Source organism: Lepus europaeus, chromosome 13 (genome assembly GCF_033115175.1).
Source record: "Lepus europaeus isolate LE1 chromosome 13, mLepTim1.pri, whole genome shotgun sequence".
NCBI classification, from domain to species: domain Eukaryota; kingdom Metazoa; phylum Chordata; class Mammalia; order Lagomorpha; family Leporidae; genus Lepus; species Lepus europaeus.
Genome location: NC_084839.1, coordinates 96,854,769 through 96,871,076, shown reverse-complemented (window position 1 = coordinate 96,871,076; position 16,308 = coordinate 96,854,769). Strand labels below are relative to the sequence as shown.

The following is a 16,308-nucleotide window of genomic DNA, read 5'->3' as shown; positions in this document are numbered from 1 at the left end:
TGCCTTGGGACAGGTGAGTACATTATCATGTAGTAGATATCTATGTGAATGATCAGGTAACTAAATTTAACATGTTGCACCCTGGACTTGATTACATTTTGATGAAATATTATCCCACTGGCACAGGACCTAGAGATAGTACAGAACAGCTCAGGATGGGAATGAAAGTGTCTTTGTTTAATTATCCTTGATCCCAATACTCAAATGGTTAAGATCAAGTAAGGAAGTCCAGGGCAAACTCCCCGCTTGCTATCAGATCTCTATGCGGAAGGTCAGGGTGCTTCCTTCCATCTTCTTCTGGTAATCCTTGTCAAACTCTTCATTTTGGGCCACAGTGAAATAGTTTTTCCAGTCTCCAGGCATCCCTGAAACAAAGTAGAGTCTCAGTGATGGTTCCATGAGCACAGAGAGAAGTGAGCATGCACCCTTAGGATCCATACCAGAAGAGAAGCTTGCCTCTCAAGCTGTCTCATGGTGCTGCTTGCAAGAAGAAGCAATAGAACATGAGGCATTTCTGGAAGTCCCAAGCAGACCATGAGACCCTGGAGCCCTGTGAGGCATCTTAGAATAGAAACCACATCTACCTTTCCTCATAAAAGGGGAGATGGAGTGGTCCATGATGCTGGCGGGCAGAGTAGTGTAGTTGGCCATCGGGTTTTGCTTCATTACATCAAAGGAGGTGTGATAGATGATTTTATTCAGAACTTCCTCTGTTATATCTTTCTCCAGGAACTTTAATATCTTCTCAATTTCCCTCTTTGGGTCCTGTGTGCAGAGAGTCACATGAAAATGAGTTTGCATCATCCTTTAGCTAGGATATTCTACTTGTACAGTGTTTAGAGAGTGGTGAGCTAGGGAGTCAAAGATATTCAACAAATACTTGATTTCTTGTGCCTGGCATTGTACTGGGTCGGAGGCTGCAGCGACTCAAAGCTGAGGGTTATCCACAAGGACCTTGCTCTACAGTAGAAGAATCAAATGAAAATCATCCAACTAACAGTGATAACTGGCTGGGAACACACAGGCTTCCCACATACAGAGAGGGCACCATGAGATTTGTTGGGAAGACCACAGCAGACTCTGTGAAGGAGGGACGATGTTGATGGTGACGCGCAGTATAACATTTGGGCTATAAGAGATGTCAAAGGTGTCCATGAATTTAACAGAGGACCAGTAAGAAGATAAATAAAAGGCACCTTGAGTTGATCCAGAAATGTGAATCTTTGTTCCTTGGGTCTTTCTGATCAAAGAGATGCAGGAAGAGAAGGAGGCATAGCATTTCGTTAGTTTTCATGGACTTCCAGCCCTGGCAGGGGAGGTGGTTTTGTAATTCTTGGACACTAATCCATGCAGTCAAGAAAGTGACTTTCTTTTTTTTTTAAAAAACTTTTATTTAGTAAATATAAATTTCCAAAGTACAGTTATTGATTACAACGGCTTTCACCTCCCATAACTTCCTTCCCACTTGCACTCCTCCCATCTCCCGCTCCCTCTCCCATTCCATTCACATCAAAATTCATTTTCAATTATCTTTATATACAGAAGACCGATTTAGTATATATTAAGTAAAGATTTCATCAGTTTGCATCCACACAGAAACACAAAGTGTAAAATACTGTTTCAGTATTAGTTATAGCATTACTTCACATTGGACAACACATTAAGGACAGATCCCACATGAGGAGTAAGTACACAGTGACTCCTGTTGTTGACTTAACAATTTGACACTCTTGTTTATGGCGTCAGTAATCTCCCTAGGCTCTAGTCATGAATTGCCAAGGCTATGGAAACCTTTTGAGTTTGCTGACTTCGATCTTACTCAGACAGGGTCATAGTCAAAGTGGAAGTTCTCTCCTCCCTGCAGAGAAAGGTACCTCCTTCTTTGATGGCCCCATTCTTTCCACTGGGATCTCACTCACAGAGATCTTTCATTTAGGTCTTCTTTTTTTTTTTTTTCCAGAGTGTCTTGGCTTTCCATGCCTACAAAACTCTCATGGGCTCTTCAGCCAGATCCGAATGCCTTAAGGGCTGATTCTGAGGCCAGAGTGCTGTTTAGGACATCCGTCATTCTATGAGTCTGCTGTGTATCCCACTTCCCATGTTGGATCATTCTCTCCCTTTTTTTCCTATCAGTTAGTATTAGCAGACACTAGAAGAAAGTGCCTTTCTGATGCTACTCATCCGCAATGACTTGAGAGGGAGAAATCAGTTCACTATCCCAATATGTGAGACTATCCTACCAAAGTTCTTGTGGATCAAATCTTGGTCTGTGATGGGAGTTTGGGACTTGGAAGAGGGTGAAGGAAGCTAAATTTTTTGACACAGCTGTGTGCACTACACAAATATGATCACATAAATCTCCACAACAGTCTCATGGGATAGACGTGATACCAATTTGTTGGTAGAGAAACACGGGTCATAGATGTCAAGACCCAACAGGTTGCTTTCCCCATAAAGCAAATGCTATTTACAGAGAAAAAGAATCTTCTTGAAATCTTGAACAGAAACAAAGAAAATTTAGAAACTCAGAAGAGCAGTCAGAGCTTTTGAGGATAAAATTGAGTTAGAAAGGACATCCTAGAGAGAGAGAGAGAGGAAGGTTGTGCACCACGGATTTATCATATCTGAGGATATGGGAGGATCTCATGGAGATCGCACTGCCTCACCTCCTTCATGTCCTCGTAGAAGAGGTAGAGAATGGGGTGCTGGTCTTTTGCGTTCCACCATCCCTTCACGTGATCATACCAGGAGCCCCACAGCACTGAGGGGAAGGAAAGAGATGAGACATCAATGTCAACTTGAAATGTGTAAAATGACCATGCATGTCTCATGAAAGAGGATGTTTAATACCTATGAGCAAAGGACAAAAACCTAGGCAGAATACCAGGTGCTTCAATTCTTATTTTTTAATCTTTATAATTTAGTATTTGGAAAATAAGCCTTTTGTCTGAAAAATGTATATGAGGAGTCTTCAAAAAGTTCATAGAAAATGCATAATATAAAAAATATGCTTGATTTCCAGATGTTTTTGGTACCAAAATAAACTTCTCTCTGAATCCTATTTTCCCATAAACCTTTGAAGTTCTCTCCTAATTGTCAGAAATTATTTGGGCACATTTGCTCCCTATAAGGGTAAATGGGAGGAAGACAGCTGTGTTGAACATCTTTGCTGGTCCTACCCTCCACACTCCATCCTTATCGCCCTGCTCAGTGCCCTGTGAGTTGACCCCTACAGACTGTTAGTGAGCTCCTTGATCTCAGGCTTGTACCTGGACTTGGCTGGCAAGAGGCATTAGAAGGCTTTTGGATGGTTGTATTTATTCCCCTGATACCCTCCCTGTTGGCTCACTGCGCTTGCCTTCTCCCCCCATCCAAGGCCTCAGCTCCTGTCAAGGGGTCTTCTGCTCCCCCAGAATACTCTACCAGCCCTTCTGGGGTCCTTAAACTCTTCCCATAGCTTTGGCAGTAGTCTTCTGTTAAAGTCTCCCTGGATGACTGAGTATGAGTGCTCTGTCTTGTCCTTGCAGGACTGGGTAGATGCAACCATCCATTGGGAAGTCTTCCTTTCTGATGTTAGCAGATGAATGAATAACGATATAGGAGCCTGTGGTTTTCTCTCGCTTACCTTTTCCAGCTTTGAATGTCTCAACGTATTCCTCCCATGTGCCAGGGTCAGGCACCATTTTATTCATTCTGGAGAAATGGTAGTAGGACACCAGACAGTCCTTGGCATTTCTAGCCACATAGATGATCTGAAATTGTCCAATGAGGAGAATAAAAGGCAGAGAGAAACAAGGCAGAAACATATCTTTATTCAGAATGAAGGCCCAGGTCCTTAAAATGTCTCTTGATAGAACCTTGGACTATCCCATTTGAATAATTAAATATGCATGTGTTTTCTGTGATCAAGGCGACATTTCTCCCAATTTGCCTAGATTGACAGTTCGTATTTTAGCTGTGATCTTAGCATAAACAGTAAAAGCACCTCTCAAAAGGGTCCTGATTTGTGTATGAATACCACAGTCACCCAATCTATGATATTCTTGGGGGTTAAGACATTTACTCACAGTGTCTCAGTCTGTTCAGGCTGCTATAATGAAATAGCACAGGCTTCATAGCTTGCACACAACAGAAATTTGTTTCTCACAGTTCTAGAGGCTGAGAGTCCAAGATTAAATTGCCAGGAGATTCAGTATCTGGTGAGGGCTTCCTCGTAGATGATCATGCCTTACAAAGATACTAATCTAATTTCACACTTGTGACCCAATCCCACAGTCCCCACTTCCTATACCATCGCCTTGGGCTTAGGGTTTCAACAGGTGCATTTTTTATAAAAGATTTATGTATTTATTTGAAAGAGTTACACAGAGAGAAGAGAGAGAGAGAGAGAGAGAGAGAGAGAGAGAGAGAGAGAGAGGTCTTCTGTCTGCTGGTTCACTCCCCAGTTGGCCACAATGACTGGAGCTGCACCAATCTGAAGCCAGGAGCCAGGAGCCTCTTCCAGCCTCCCATGTGGGTGCAGGGGCCCAAGGATTTGGACCACTTCTACTGCTTTCCCAGGCCATAGCAGAGAGCTGGATCAGAAGAGGAGCAGCCAGGACAGGAACTGGCGCCCATATGGGATGCTGGCGCTTCAGGACAGGGTGTTAACCTGCTGCGCCACAGCGCTGGCCTCTCAGCAAATTACTCCAACTCTTACATTCCCAGCTGCATTTCCCCCATTACTGTCTTGGAGGAGTAGCATCCTGGTGTGACTTTGTTTTTCTGCCCCCTTTCTTTCTACAGATTTTCTATCCAATATTCATGAGAGCACCAAGGAAGCTATCACATAGGATACAACTGCAAGGTCTTATTATTGTGCCAATGCATTTTGTTTAATATCTAATGCTTGTGTTGGTGACTGCTGTCTGGGATTGAGTGACTGGAGATTGGGGGGAGTCCTGGGCTAGACAGGGAACATAATCAAATGCACTTGTGCTGTGAAGGCCAGTGTCACAGGAAAGTTCCATGTTTTTGATCCATCTATATTAGTTTCCAACGGCTGCTGTAACAAGGTGCCACAAATGTTGTGGTTCTGGAGGGCAGATTTCACAGCCTAGAGTCACAGTGTCAGCAGGGCTGGTTCCTTTTAGTGGCTTTAGGGGAGAATTCATTTTCCTGTTGTTAGTAGCCTGTGGAGGTCACTTGCATTCCTAAGCTTTTGATTCCTTCCTAAGATCACTCCAACTTCCTGCTTCAGTTGCCAGATCTCCTGTTTCCTACTATGATACGTGTTCTCTCCTCTTCTAGGGACCTCTGTGATGATATTTATGTCCTAGATAATCCAGGACAATCCTCTCATCTCAAGACCTGTATCTCAGCCATGTCTCCAAGGTCTGTTTTGCAATAGTAATAATCCTAGTTTTGGCTAAAATTTAGATATCTTTGGCTGACCATTATTTGGCTGACAACACCTTCATAAAAGTAAAAGATCAGACTAAACTTTCTAAAGTCATTCTCAGATAATTCACAAGTCTATGTGGATAAAGGGAGGGAGATGCTGCCATTGAAAACTTTATTCAGGAGGACTGATTTCACACAGTGAAGATGTTAGTATGACGAATAACCAAGTGTTAGTGTGTCTTCTGACACTGAGTCTGTAAGATTTGAAAACAACATTGGTTGGGCAGTAAAAGTATCACATAGTGAGTGATGGTATCTATCTGTGAGAATAAACCAGGAAGTTTCCCAAATAAAAGTGACCCAGGTATAATATCAAGGATGCAAATCAATAATGAAATAGTATCTTGATATTTGTGAAACTATTCAATTGTATTGTGGTTTATCTGTAGTAAGGAAATGGGCAAGATAAAGAGCTGGTAAATACTGGAAATTCAGGCCGGCGCCGCGGCTCACTAGGCTAATCCTCCGCCTTGCGGCACCAGCACACCGGGTTCTAGTCCCGGTCAGGGCACCGATCCTGTCCCGGTTGCCCCTCTTCCAGGCCAGCTCTCTGCTGTGGCCAGGGAGTGCAGTGGAGGATGGCCCAAGTGTTTGGGCCCTGCACCCCATGGGAGACCAGGAAAAGCACCTGGCTCCTGCCATAGGATCAGCGCGGTGCGCCGGCCGCAGCGCGCCTACCGCGGCGGCCATTGGAGGGTGAACCAACGGCAAAAGGAAGACCTTTCTCTCTGTCTCTCTCACTGTCCACTCTGCCTGTAAAAAAAAAAATACTGAAAATTCAGAAAAAGAGGCACAAGTTGTCCACTGCATTGTGTGATTGAGCATTGCACTGAGGCCAGCATGTCTCGGCTAAACAGTCTTGACTGTTGTCATTTCCTTGGTAACTTCAGCCCAAAAGGTGAAAGAGTTTGCAATCATTTTAGCTGAGGGACACTTTGGAACTGCAACTCATGGAGCCAGTGTCGTGGGGCAGCTGGTTAAGCCACAACCTGGGACACCAGGATCGCATATTGGAGCGCTGGTTTGAATCCTGGCTACTCCACTTCAGATCCAGCTCTCTGCTAATGCATGTGAGAAAGCAGCAGAAGATGGCCCAGGTCCTTGTGTCCCTGCCATCCACATGGGAGACCTGGATGGAGTTCCAGCTCCTTGCTTCAGCCTCGCTCCGCTCTCACCATTGTAGCCATTTGGGGAGTGAACCAGAGGATGGACGCTCTCTCTCTCACTTGCTCTCTCTCTCTCTCTCTCTCTCTCTCTCTTCCTCTCTGTCACTCTGCCTTCCAAATAAGTAAAAGAAATCTTTAAAGCAAAAACAAAGAACATCAACTCACTCTCTCAGCAGCCTTCATATAAGCGGGTGTCCAGTAATTTGCTAACAAGGAGAAATGTGCTGGTCTGTCTCTTGCAGGTATTCCATTGTGCTACATGACCTGACTTTCCTTTGCAAATTTCTAAGTTGACGTCTGGCTTGTACTCCATATTTCATCAGTAGTAAGACTCATGGGTGAGTCAGATACCAAAGAGAGCCACTAGTACCTTCAACTTGCCTGTATCTATAGGATTTGGATCAGGAAATGTCAAAATAAAAAAATAGGAAGTGGAGGAAATAGAGATATAGCAGTACCTGGGAACCTACTCTTGAGATTTCCTCTACGTGTAGGCCAATTGTCTACACACTGACAAAGTCAGATTTCTTATCCCAACAGGAAGATGGTCTTATTTTGGACACCAAAGTAGACATGTGGCTAGAGGGTTGCCATGGTGACATGGGCTGTTCCTGTCTCTGGCTGGCTGTGAACAATCGGTCTCAGCTACTACGGAATACACCATCAGGTTGCTTCTGAGCCATAATTCCCAAGGGCTGCTCTTGGCTAATGAGTGAGCCCAGCCTTGATGCTAAGGCAGGCCCAGCCCCTGAGATGTGGGGCTGTTTGCTGATCGACTTTGGCCGAGGGCTCCCATGAGCGTGGGGAACCCTGCTTAGGGCTGCACTGCAGTCCAGGTCTACCAGATCTCTCCCTTGGCTCTCCTTCACAGGGGTCAGAACAGCGGTTCTCCATGCTCCTTTGTCTCACCCAACTTTCTTCCCAGCAGAGTTTCCTCAAATAGGTTGCTTTTCAGGTCACACCTTGGCCCTCACGTCTTAGAAGACCCACACTGAGAGACCGGCCTTCCTCAGGAGAAGCCTGCTTTGTGTCATTGGCATCCTGTTTGAATGTGGCTTGGTTGGCAGGTAGTCAGAATGGTTTTCCTGAAAACATCTCAGTGCAGAAGGAAAAGCAGCTCCAGAACGGAGGCTGGGAATGTGGGGTAATGCTGCCCTCTGCCCCACGGCTTCACGGGGTACTTCTCTCTCAGTGTCCTGCTTGTTTGTAGTTAATGAGAGACATTCTGTGGCCGTAGTGACCGAAGCTGGGTTTGAAGAGCTGGCACTTCTTACCTTTGACTTTTCTTTCCAAAAAGAAGGGGGTAGCATCTGAACTGGCAAATGAGTCTTCAGAGTTCTGGGAGAAGGCATTTTGTTAGCCAGATCCAGACCTGGGAAATTCGGCCACACAGCATTCAGTCAAACATTTTCATTAGCTACATGGATTCACTTCAAACATCTGGAGTCAGAGTGACAATAACTGGCTCTTTGGCTAAAATAATGGTTTTGCATGCACGTGTTTCCCTCCCGAGGACACCGCACCTGACCGTTCTGGCTGAGGAAACACTTGTGAGCTATTGCAACCACCGAGGCCGCACCGCTCCCCTTGTTTGCTGTGCACTGGTGGGTGCTTGTTTGAGGAGATAAAAGGGCTTTCGGAGGTTTGGGGCAGGTGAGATCTTGGACCCCAACAAGCCCTTGGGTGCTTTGTTGCTGTGATGGGAAGTAGAACAAAGGCAGATGGAGAAGTGGCAGTCCCTAGGGAGGGGCCTGCTGGGTCCGCTGTAGCCCCAGCAGCTCTGCCTGGAGACCCTCAGCCTTTCCTTCAACTCTTATTTCAAAGCCCACCAGTGCTCCCTGCCGAGATGCACTTCCAGATGGAAACTGAGCTTTATAGTAAATATGAGAACCAGAGTTAGAAATGAGCCTGTGGGTATGGACAGTCGTAGAGAGGGAGGCAGGGAAGACTTGAACAGACCACAAGCAAGTCCTTCTTGGAAATGCAAAGTCCAATGCTAAATGCTACGATGCTGGGTACAGGGGACCACTGCAGTGGCGCAGTGGGTGAAGCTGCCATTTGTGTCACAGCATCCTTGATCAGAGTGATGGTTCGATTCCCGGCTGCTCCACTTCCTATCCAGCTCTCTGTTAATATGCCTGGGAAGGCAGTGGAAGATGGCCCTGCCACTCAGATCGGAGACTTGGCTGGAGTTCCTGGCCCCTGGCTTTGGGCTGGCCCAGCCCTGGCTGTTGCAGCCATTTGGAGAGTGAATCAGTGGATGGAAGATCTCTCTGTCTCTCTCTTTTCCTTTCTTTCCACTGCTCCACCCTGCTCCATGGGACAATTCTCCCATCATCTTCCTCAACCAGCTCAACATCAGCCCTGCAGCTGGGACTATTGCAGGCATCTGGGGAGTGGACCAGCAGATGGGAGTCACTCTGTGTCCATCTGTCTGTCTCTCTGCCTCTCAAATAACAAGAAACTAAGATTAGCTTATTAAGCAGAGATTGGAATAGATTTAAATGAAAATTTCATAAAGGTCATTGAAGCAAAGCCAGAAAACAACAAAGAGAATGATGGGATGAAAAAATGAAGTGAAAAGGGTCAGAGAGAAAGGGGCTGATGTAGAGGATAGGTTTCTAGCTGCTGGAATGAGTTTTATCTAATGAAGAGATTACTTGGAAAATGGATAAAGAGGACTGTTAGTGAATATTTCATGTTTAACACTAGAATCAAAGTTCGGGGCAGGGGGTGAGATCATGAGCAGAGGAATAATGTGTAAAACTCAAAAATTTCAACAAAGTGGAAAGAGTAGGATTTAAAACACCGAATAAGATCATTGGCTGTTGTGTAACAGATTAGATCAAAGGATTCCTTTGAAACTAGCAGAACAGACTGTAAAATGTTCAGTAAGAGAAAGGAGAAGTGAGGAATTATAAAAGGTAATAATGCTAAAAATCCACCAGGAAAAAGTATAAACTTTCCTAAATACCCACAATACCAACCAAGCAACCAAAAACCCAAAATACAGTTTAAAAAAAAAGAAACAAACAAAGAAGATACACTAAATAGGGAAGGGAACAGTATATGTAGTACACAGCATGATCTTAACACATGACAATATAACAGTGACCGAGCACCTCAGTCATTTCAATGAGTGTGAGTGGGCTTAAATCAGCCATTGTCAAATTGGCTCATAAAAGAAAACTCATCCAAATGCTGAAGTACAGCGATTAACAAAGAGCAAACTAGGCCGGCACCATGGCTCACTAGGCTAATCCTCCACCTGCGGTGCTGGCACCCCAGGTTCTAGCCCTGGTTGGGGCGCCGGTTCTGTCCTGGTTGCTCCTCTTCCAGTCCAGCTCTCTGCTGTGGCCCGGGAGGGCAGTGGAGGATGGCCCAGGTTCTTGGGCTCCTGCACCTGCATGGGGGAAGCCAGGAGGAAGCAGCTGGCTTCTGGCTTCAGATCGGCGCAGCACGCTGGCCGTAACAGCCATTTGGAGGGTGAACCAATGGAAGGAAGACCTTTCTCTCTGTTTCTCTCACTAACTCTGCCTGTCCCAAAAAAAAAAAAAAAAAAAAAAAAAAAAAAAAAAAAGAGCAAAACTAAAAGAATGCATAGTGTAACATGCAAATGAAAACCCCGAGAAGCCAGGGATTATGATGCTATTAGATAAAGCAGGATCAACCCTAAAAGCTCTCCATGAGACATAAAAGGAAGTTTGTGAAGTTAAAGTCCCTGTTATATCAGTAAGGTGTGTCATGAATACGTATGTACCAAGCAACTGAGGAACCACTTAGAGAATAGAAACCACAGCTGATGCGGCAGAAATAGAAACACGTTAATAACACAATACCACAACATTCAGAGCGAAACAGGTCACAGTGCAGTAAAGCTAGATTTTAGGGGCAGTCTTTTGACCCAGAGGTTAGATGCTGTTTGGGATGCCTGCATCCTATATTGAAGTACCTGGTTCAAGTCTGGGCTCTGCTTTCCATTTTAGCTTCCTGCTGAAGTGCACTCTGGGAGTCAGCTCGAGTAGTCGGGTACCTGCCACTCACACTGGAGACTGGATTGAGTTCTGGCTTCATCCTGGCCGAGCCTTGACTGTGGTGGGCATTTGGGAAGTGAGCCAGTGGGTGGAAGAGCTCTGTCCTGTCTATCTCTGTCTGTCTCTCTGTCTTTCAAATAAATAAAAATTTTAAAAAGAAATAAAATCCAAACATAACATTTATAAAAGCATTGCTATTTAGAAACATCTATGAAATATGTCATGTAAAATTACAAAAATTCCAAAAAAAATGTAGTGAAGTGAAATATAATGAAAGCACTATATGTCAAAACTAAATATGTTTAACACAGTGATCAGGTAAAAATTTATAATCCTAAACAAAGAATGAATGAAAACATAGGAATTGAATTTCTAATTTAAAAAGCATTTGACAAAAACCCAACACTGATCTATGATTAAAAACTCTGAGAAAACAAGGTATAGAAGGGATCATCTTCCATCTGATGAAGGACATATTAAAAAAAGAAAACAAAAGCAACAGAACCCTACAAAGCCCTGTAGCTAACTTCGCACTTAACGGTGTATGATTGAAGGCTTTTCCATTAAGATCAGGAACAAGGCAAGGATGTTTATTGCCATGATTTCTGTTCAACATTGCACTAGGGATTCCAGATACTGCAATATGACAATAAAAAGAAACTTTAGACATAAATACTGGAAAGGAAGGAGTAAAATTTTCTTTACTCATAAAAGATGTGGTTGTAGAGAATTCAAGAGAATAGTTACAAAAAATATTAGAACTAATAAGCCAGGTTGAAAGATACAAATACAAAATCAAATACAAAAATCAACCATATTTCAACGTACTAACAATAAGTAATCAAAACTCAAAATGTAGAACTGTCATTTATAATAGTAAAAGTAGTAGTATAAAATAAAAAATACTCCAGGTTAAATTTGACTAAAGGTGTGCTAAATTTGCATAATGAAAGCTACAAAGTATTGTTGAGAGAAATTAAAGAAAGCCTAAAGAGTTGGAAATATAAACCACCTTTGTAGACAGGAAAACTCAATTTTGATATGTATTAATTCTGATTAAAAATGCAAAAATCCTAGAATAGCTATAGAGACATTGAAAAAGAAGAAAAATTGGAGGAGGGTTATATTGCTTAATTCCAAAACCTGTTATAAAGCTATAGTAATCAAAATGATGCGGCATTAGCATGAAGACAGATACATAATGGGAAGAAACAGAATAGAAAACCCAGAAACACAGCCAGTGCACAGGGTTTATTGATTGGGCAAAGGGGTCAAGGCAATTGAAAGAGAGAGTAAGGTAAGTTTTTCAACAAAAGACATTGGAACAATTAGCACAATTAATAGTAGCCTTTCAATACTTATTAGTTATTTTTATTATTATTTTAAATATTTTACTTGACACATGGTAATTGTACTATGTATGTAAATTTTAGGGGTAACAGTGTGATATGTCAACAAATGTATGCAATATTACATCAGGGTAATTGGAATATACATCACTGTAAACATCTACTATCTCTTTTTTTTTTTTTTTTTTGACAGGCAGAGTGGACAGTGAGAGAGAGACAGAGAGAAAGGTCTTCCTTTGCCGTTGGTTCACCCTCTAATGGCCGCCGCGGTAGCGCGCTGTGGCCGGTGCACCGCGTTGTTCCGATGGCGGGAGCCAGGTGCTTCTCCTGGTCTCCCATGGGGTGCAGGGCCCAAACACTTGGGCCATCCTCCACTGCACTCCCGGGCCACAGCAGAGAGCTGGCCTGGAAGAGGGGCAACCGGGACAGGATCGGTGCCCCGACCGGGACTAGAACCCGGTGTGCCGGCGCCGCTAGGCGGAGGATTAGCCTGTTGAGCCACGGCGCCGGCCCATCTACTATCTCTTTGTGTTGGGGACAGCCCAAATCCTCTTAGAGCTGTTTTGAAACATTCAATTAATTATTGTTGGGATTATTATCTTACAAATGAAGAAACTTTAGGTTTTGACCTTAATAACCTGCTCAAGGTCACCCAGATTAGAATCTAAGTCAGCATTTGAAGCAGGACTGTTTGATCCCAAAGTCTATATGTCCTCAGCATAGGGTCATCTCCTAGTGCAAAAGCTGCTACTTGTTTTTGTTTGCCTTACAGAAGCGTGGCCTTGATTCCCAACTTGATTACAAGCTCTTCTAAGGGGTCCATATCTCACCTTCCTCAGATTACTGGGAGTGAAGCACAGCCATTTGTTGATGATGGTACAAGGCATAATTTGGCTTGATTCTCTGATAGGTTATAGGAAACCCATATTCAAAGACAACCCCCCTGACCTGGTAGCACACGAATGTTTGTTGCTTTTTAAAGACTTATTTACTTATTTGAAAGAGTGAAAAAAAAAAAAAAAAAGGAGAAACAAAAACAGAGAGAGAGAGAGAGAGAGATCTTCCATCCTCTGCTTCACTCCCCGAATGGCTGCAACATCAGAGTTGGATAGGGTGAAGCCAGGAATTCCATCTGGGTCTCCCACTCGGGCAGCAGGAGCCTGAGGACTTGAACCACATGTGCTGCTTTCCCAGGTGCATTCGTGCATTAGCAGGGAGCTGGATCAGAAGTGGGGCTGCCAGGATCTGAACCGGAGCTCTGATAGGGGATGCTGACATCTCAAGCCGTGGCTTAACCACTGCACCACACTGCTGGCCCTGAATGTGGCTCGGAATCCTGGAGGGCTCTGGGTGCTCAGCCCAGCCCTCGCTGGGTTGCACGTGGTGACTCTCAAAGAGCAACAGCTGGGAATGTGCTGAGGCCGCTAAATCACGCGTTTTAGGAAAGGAAGTGGTAGTCGGTTTTTTTTCCCCCTGTTGTTTTGCTCTGAATCCTTTTCAAACTCCTCCCCAGTGGCTTTTGGAAAGGTGTTCTAGAAGGCTGCGTGGAGAAATAATTTTTCCCTCGGGTAAAAACTGACCCTGCACGGTGGTTCCAACCTTCCCAGGTAGCAGGTGGGGCACACCTACCGGAGTTGAGGGGCGGAGGCAGAGTCCACTCAAGGAAAGGGTGCCGGTCGAAGGTGTTGGCCCGCTGGCACCTCTGCACGTCGCCGTCATTCTGAATCATGTCCACGATCTCCTGGGTCCAGGTTGTGCCTGGCAGCATCGGGATCCTTGTCAAGGTGATTCTGTTTCCTTGATTACTCACGCACTCAGTTAAATTCACATTTGCTGAACGCTGAGTGGAATCAGCTCACTGGTCACCTCTGCCGGCCACCCAAGGCAAGCAGGGCCCTCCTCTGAGCATGGGTGGCCCTCTGTGCTCACTGCTGCCATCTGCTTGTGCATTTGTTTGTTTGTGACTCTGGGAGCTGGATCCAGGTAGGAGCTGGTCCCTTTGTTCTTGTCTCTATCCCAGAGTTTTGTGTTGTAGGTACAGCTTGATCAAATGAATCAATCAAGCTGAATGTGGGAAGAATAAAGAGGAACTTGCCACTGTGCCTACTCTAGCAACCTTGAATCTTCCCAGAGGGGGTAAATCTAGCAAATCTACTCTAGCAATTCTAGCAAATATTCTCAGAGAGGGAAAAACATGGCAGAGACCACTTCTTGACCAGCTGCTATGCGCTTTTCTTCTCTTCCCAATCAGGAGACCCTCATTGTTTAGCTGGATACACAACTACTTAGTTCAAAGACGACATTGCTAATTCTTTCTCAAGGCTAAATGTGGCCCCTCCACTTAATTCTGGGAAGCCCTCTAACCTCCTTGCTGCTCTTTCGAATATGCATGTGTAGGCTGAGGCTCCAGCAGTCATGTAGGGCCATAGTCAAAAGCCTCACCAGGAGATGGTGGAGTAGAAAGCTAGGAGCCAGGTTCAGTCCTGGACAACCAACTGCTACTTTTGTGCATTTGGGGTTTTCTCACACTTACAGCCAGTGGGGTCCTGACTGATCAGTAAGTGGACATATGGGTATGGGGGAAGCTGGACCATGGCACAGAGGGCTGGCTACCCAAGAAACACCTATTTTCCCTTTACTACTTTAACTGTCTTTGTAGCTTGGAGCCAAACTGGGGCTGATACATGACACATACACAGCTAACTAAATACACAGGAAGGGCAGTGAGGTGTGGAAAATTCTGGAAGAGGTCAGAGGAGCAGGCCTGGTCCCTGCCAAGGAGGTCAGCAAGGCACAGTGGAGGAGCCGATTTGGAAGGAAGAGTGGAAGCCGGGGGAGGAGGTGAGTGTCCCACTGCAGGTGGGAAGTGTGGGTGGGGCTCACAGGAAGTTGGGAGGTGCTGGGAGAGGTGAGGGTTCCAGGTGGCTGGAGAGAGAGCTTGGAACCGTTGCATGGAAGGTCTTGGCATTGACCACGTAGTTTCCAAGGTGAACTGACAATTTCTGCCCTGAATTTTAGTGCCTATCTGAGCGAGAGAAGGATCCAGTTGCTAACCAGCCTGACAAGGTGGTTCCTGAGACCCTAAAGCCTGCTGCCGGAGCGCCTTGCCCAGTTTGCTCAGTGGGCTCTGGCAACATACGCTGATTAGGTGAGAAGGCAGTGAGGCTAAGGAGGGGATTCGGAGCCAGCAGGGCAGAAACACAGTCTCCACAGCTCAGAATTCCTGTTCTACCATGCACAGGCCTAGGACACTTCCTGGCTTTTGTCTGCCTTCATCACACACTCCTCTGCACTTTATAAGATTCTGGTAGCAGTCACCTCTTTTGCTCTGCCCCATCCCACTGTGCTCCCCTAGGTTTTGGATCTCTCAGCGCCTTTGTGTTGGATGAAGGCACTCAGTCTGCGCATCTCTCTCCTGCACCAGAACGAGCATCATGTGGTTAATCCCAGAAGGTTTTAGCACATGGGAACCGGAAGTGGCTGGGTTGGCCAGAGTTATTAGAAGAAACTCTGTGCTGTCTCTGTGTTCTTAAATCACTTCCTAATTCACCAAGTCCTTTTGGGATTTGGGATTTGGATTTGGGATTCTGGTCACTGTTTCTCTACCGGGGACCGAAATAGAAATCTGGGATCTGGGGGGTGGGGTGGGATGGAAGCTCGTATGTTAAGTCTGGCTTTCGTCTGTTCTGGGGCCAGCCCTGGTGACACCCAGTTCTTTAAATTAGAAGGGTCACTTCTCTCATCCCGGCAACAGCTGGCTGTGCCCCCACAGCCAGGCCTCTAGACCCACCTGCCTTTGCATAGGTTGCAATGAGGAGATCATCAGGTCTGGCTTGGAAATTCCAGATTTTGTCCCAATTATCGCTGATCATCTTGGTCATGAGGATTCCGTTCACTTCCTGGGTCTCTGGCTCCTCCAGGTGGAGATCTTCCATTGCCTCCAAGGACATCGTAACTGTGGGTTTCACAGGTATTTGGAAGAAAGAAATATTTGTGGCATTTCTAATGCTTGGCACCCTTATTCCTGTTTTTAAAAATGTACTCTAAGAGAGCTGGGAGAGATACAAGGTGGGAATCTGATACTATATTGTTAATTTAAATAGAAGAAGTCAAAACTGTGGGAATAGGAAGCAGTTTAATTAGCTCTGTTTCAGGGTGCACAGATGATAAAGAAGTAAACAAACCTCCTAGAAGGACCAAGTACCAAGCAGAAAAGCAGAGTTTGGGGAGGTACTGAGCAGATTTTAAGTGTTCTCATCTTAAAAAATAAGTATGTGAGGGCCGGCGCTGTGGCGCAGTGGGTTGAGGCCCTGGCCT

At 45.1% G+C, this 16,308-nt stretch overlaps 1 protein-coding gene across 1 annotated transcript; it reads right to left on the bottom strand.

Moving 5' to 3' along the window:
- Positions 1 to 252: 252 nt before the first annotated feature.
- SULT1C3 (sulfotransferase family 1C member 3) lies at positions 253 to 15,941 on the bottom strand. Its single transcript, XM_062208807.1, has 7 exons — positions 15,782 to 15,941; positions 13,621 to 13,749; positions 7,883 to 7,980; positions 3,626 to 3,752; positions 2,667 to 2,761; positions 585 to 765; positions 253 to 365 (listed from the first exon to the last, which is right to left on the bottom strand). Exons 1-7 carry the CDS (start codon positions 15,939 to 15,941, stop codon positions 253 to 255), a joined length of 903 nt encoding a protein of 300 aa, XP_062064791.1.
- Between the last annotated feature and the right edge of the window lie 367 nt (positions 15,942 to 16,308).

Bases quoted from the DNA above. Each gene is read 5' to 3' on its own strand.
- SULT1C3 (XM_062208807.1), bottom strand. From the start codon at position 15,941: ATGTCCTTGGAGGCAATGGAAGATCTCCACCTGGAGGAGCCAGAGACC. The intron at 13,750-15,781 runs GTGGGTCTAGAG...CGATGCTGCCAG, and splicing joins TGCAACCTATGCAAAGGCAG to GCACAACCTGGACCCAGGAG. The intron at 7,981-13,620 runs GTAGGTGTGCCC...CGAATTTCCCAG, and splicing joins GCCTCCGCCCCTCAACTCCG to GTCTGGATCTGGCTAACAAA.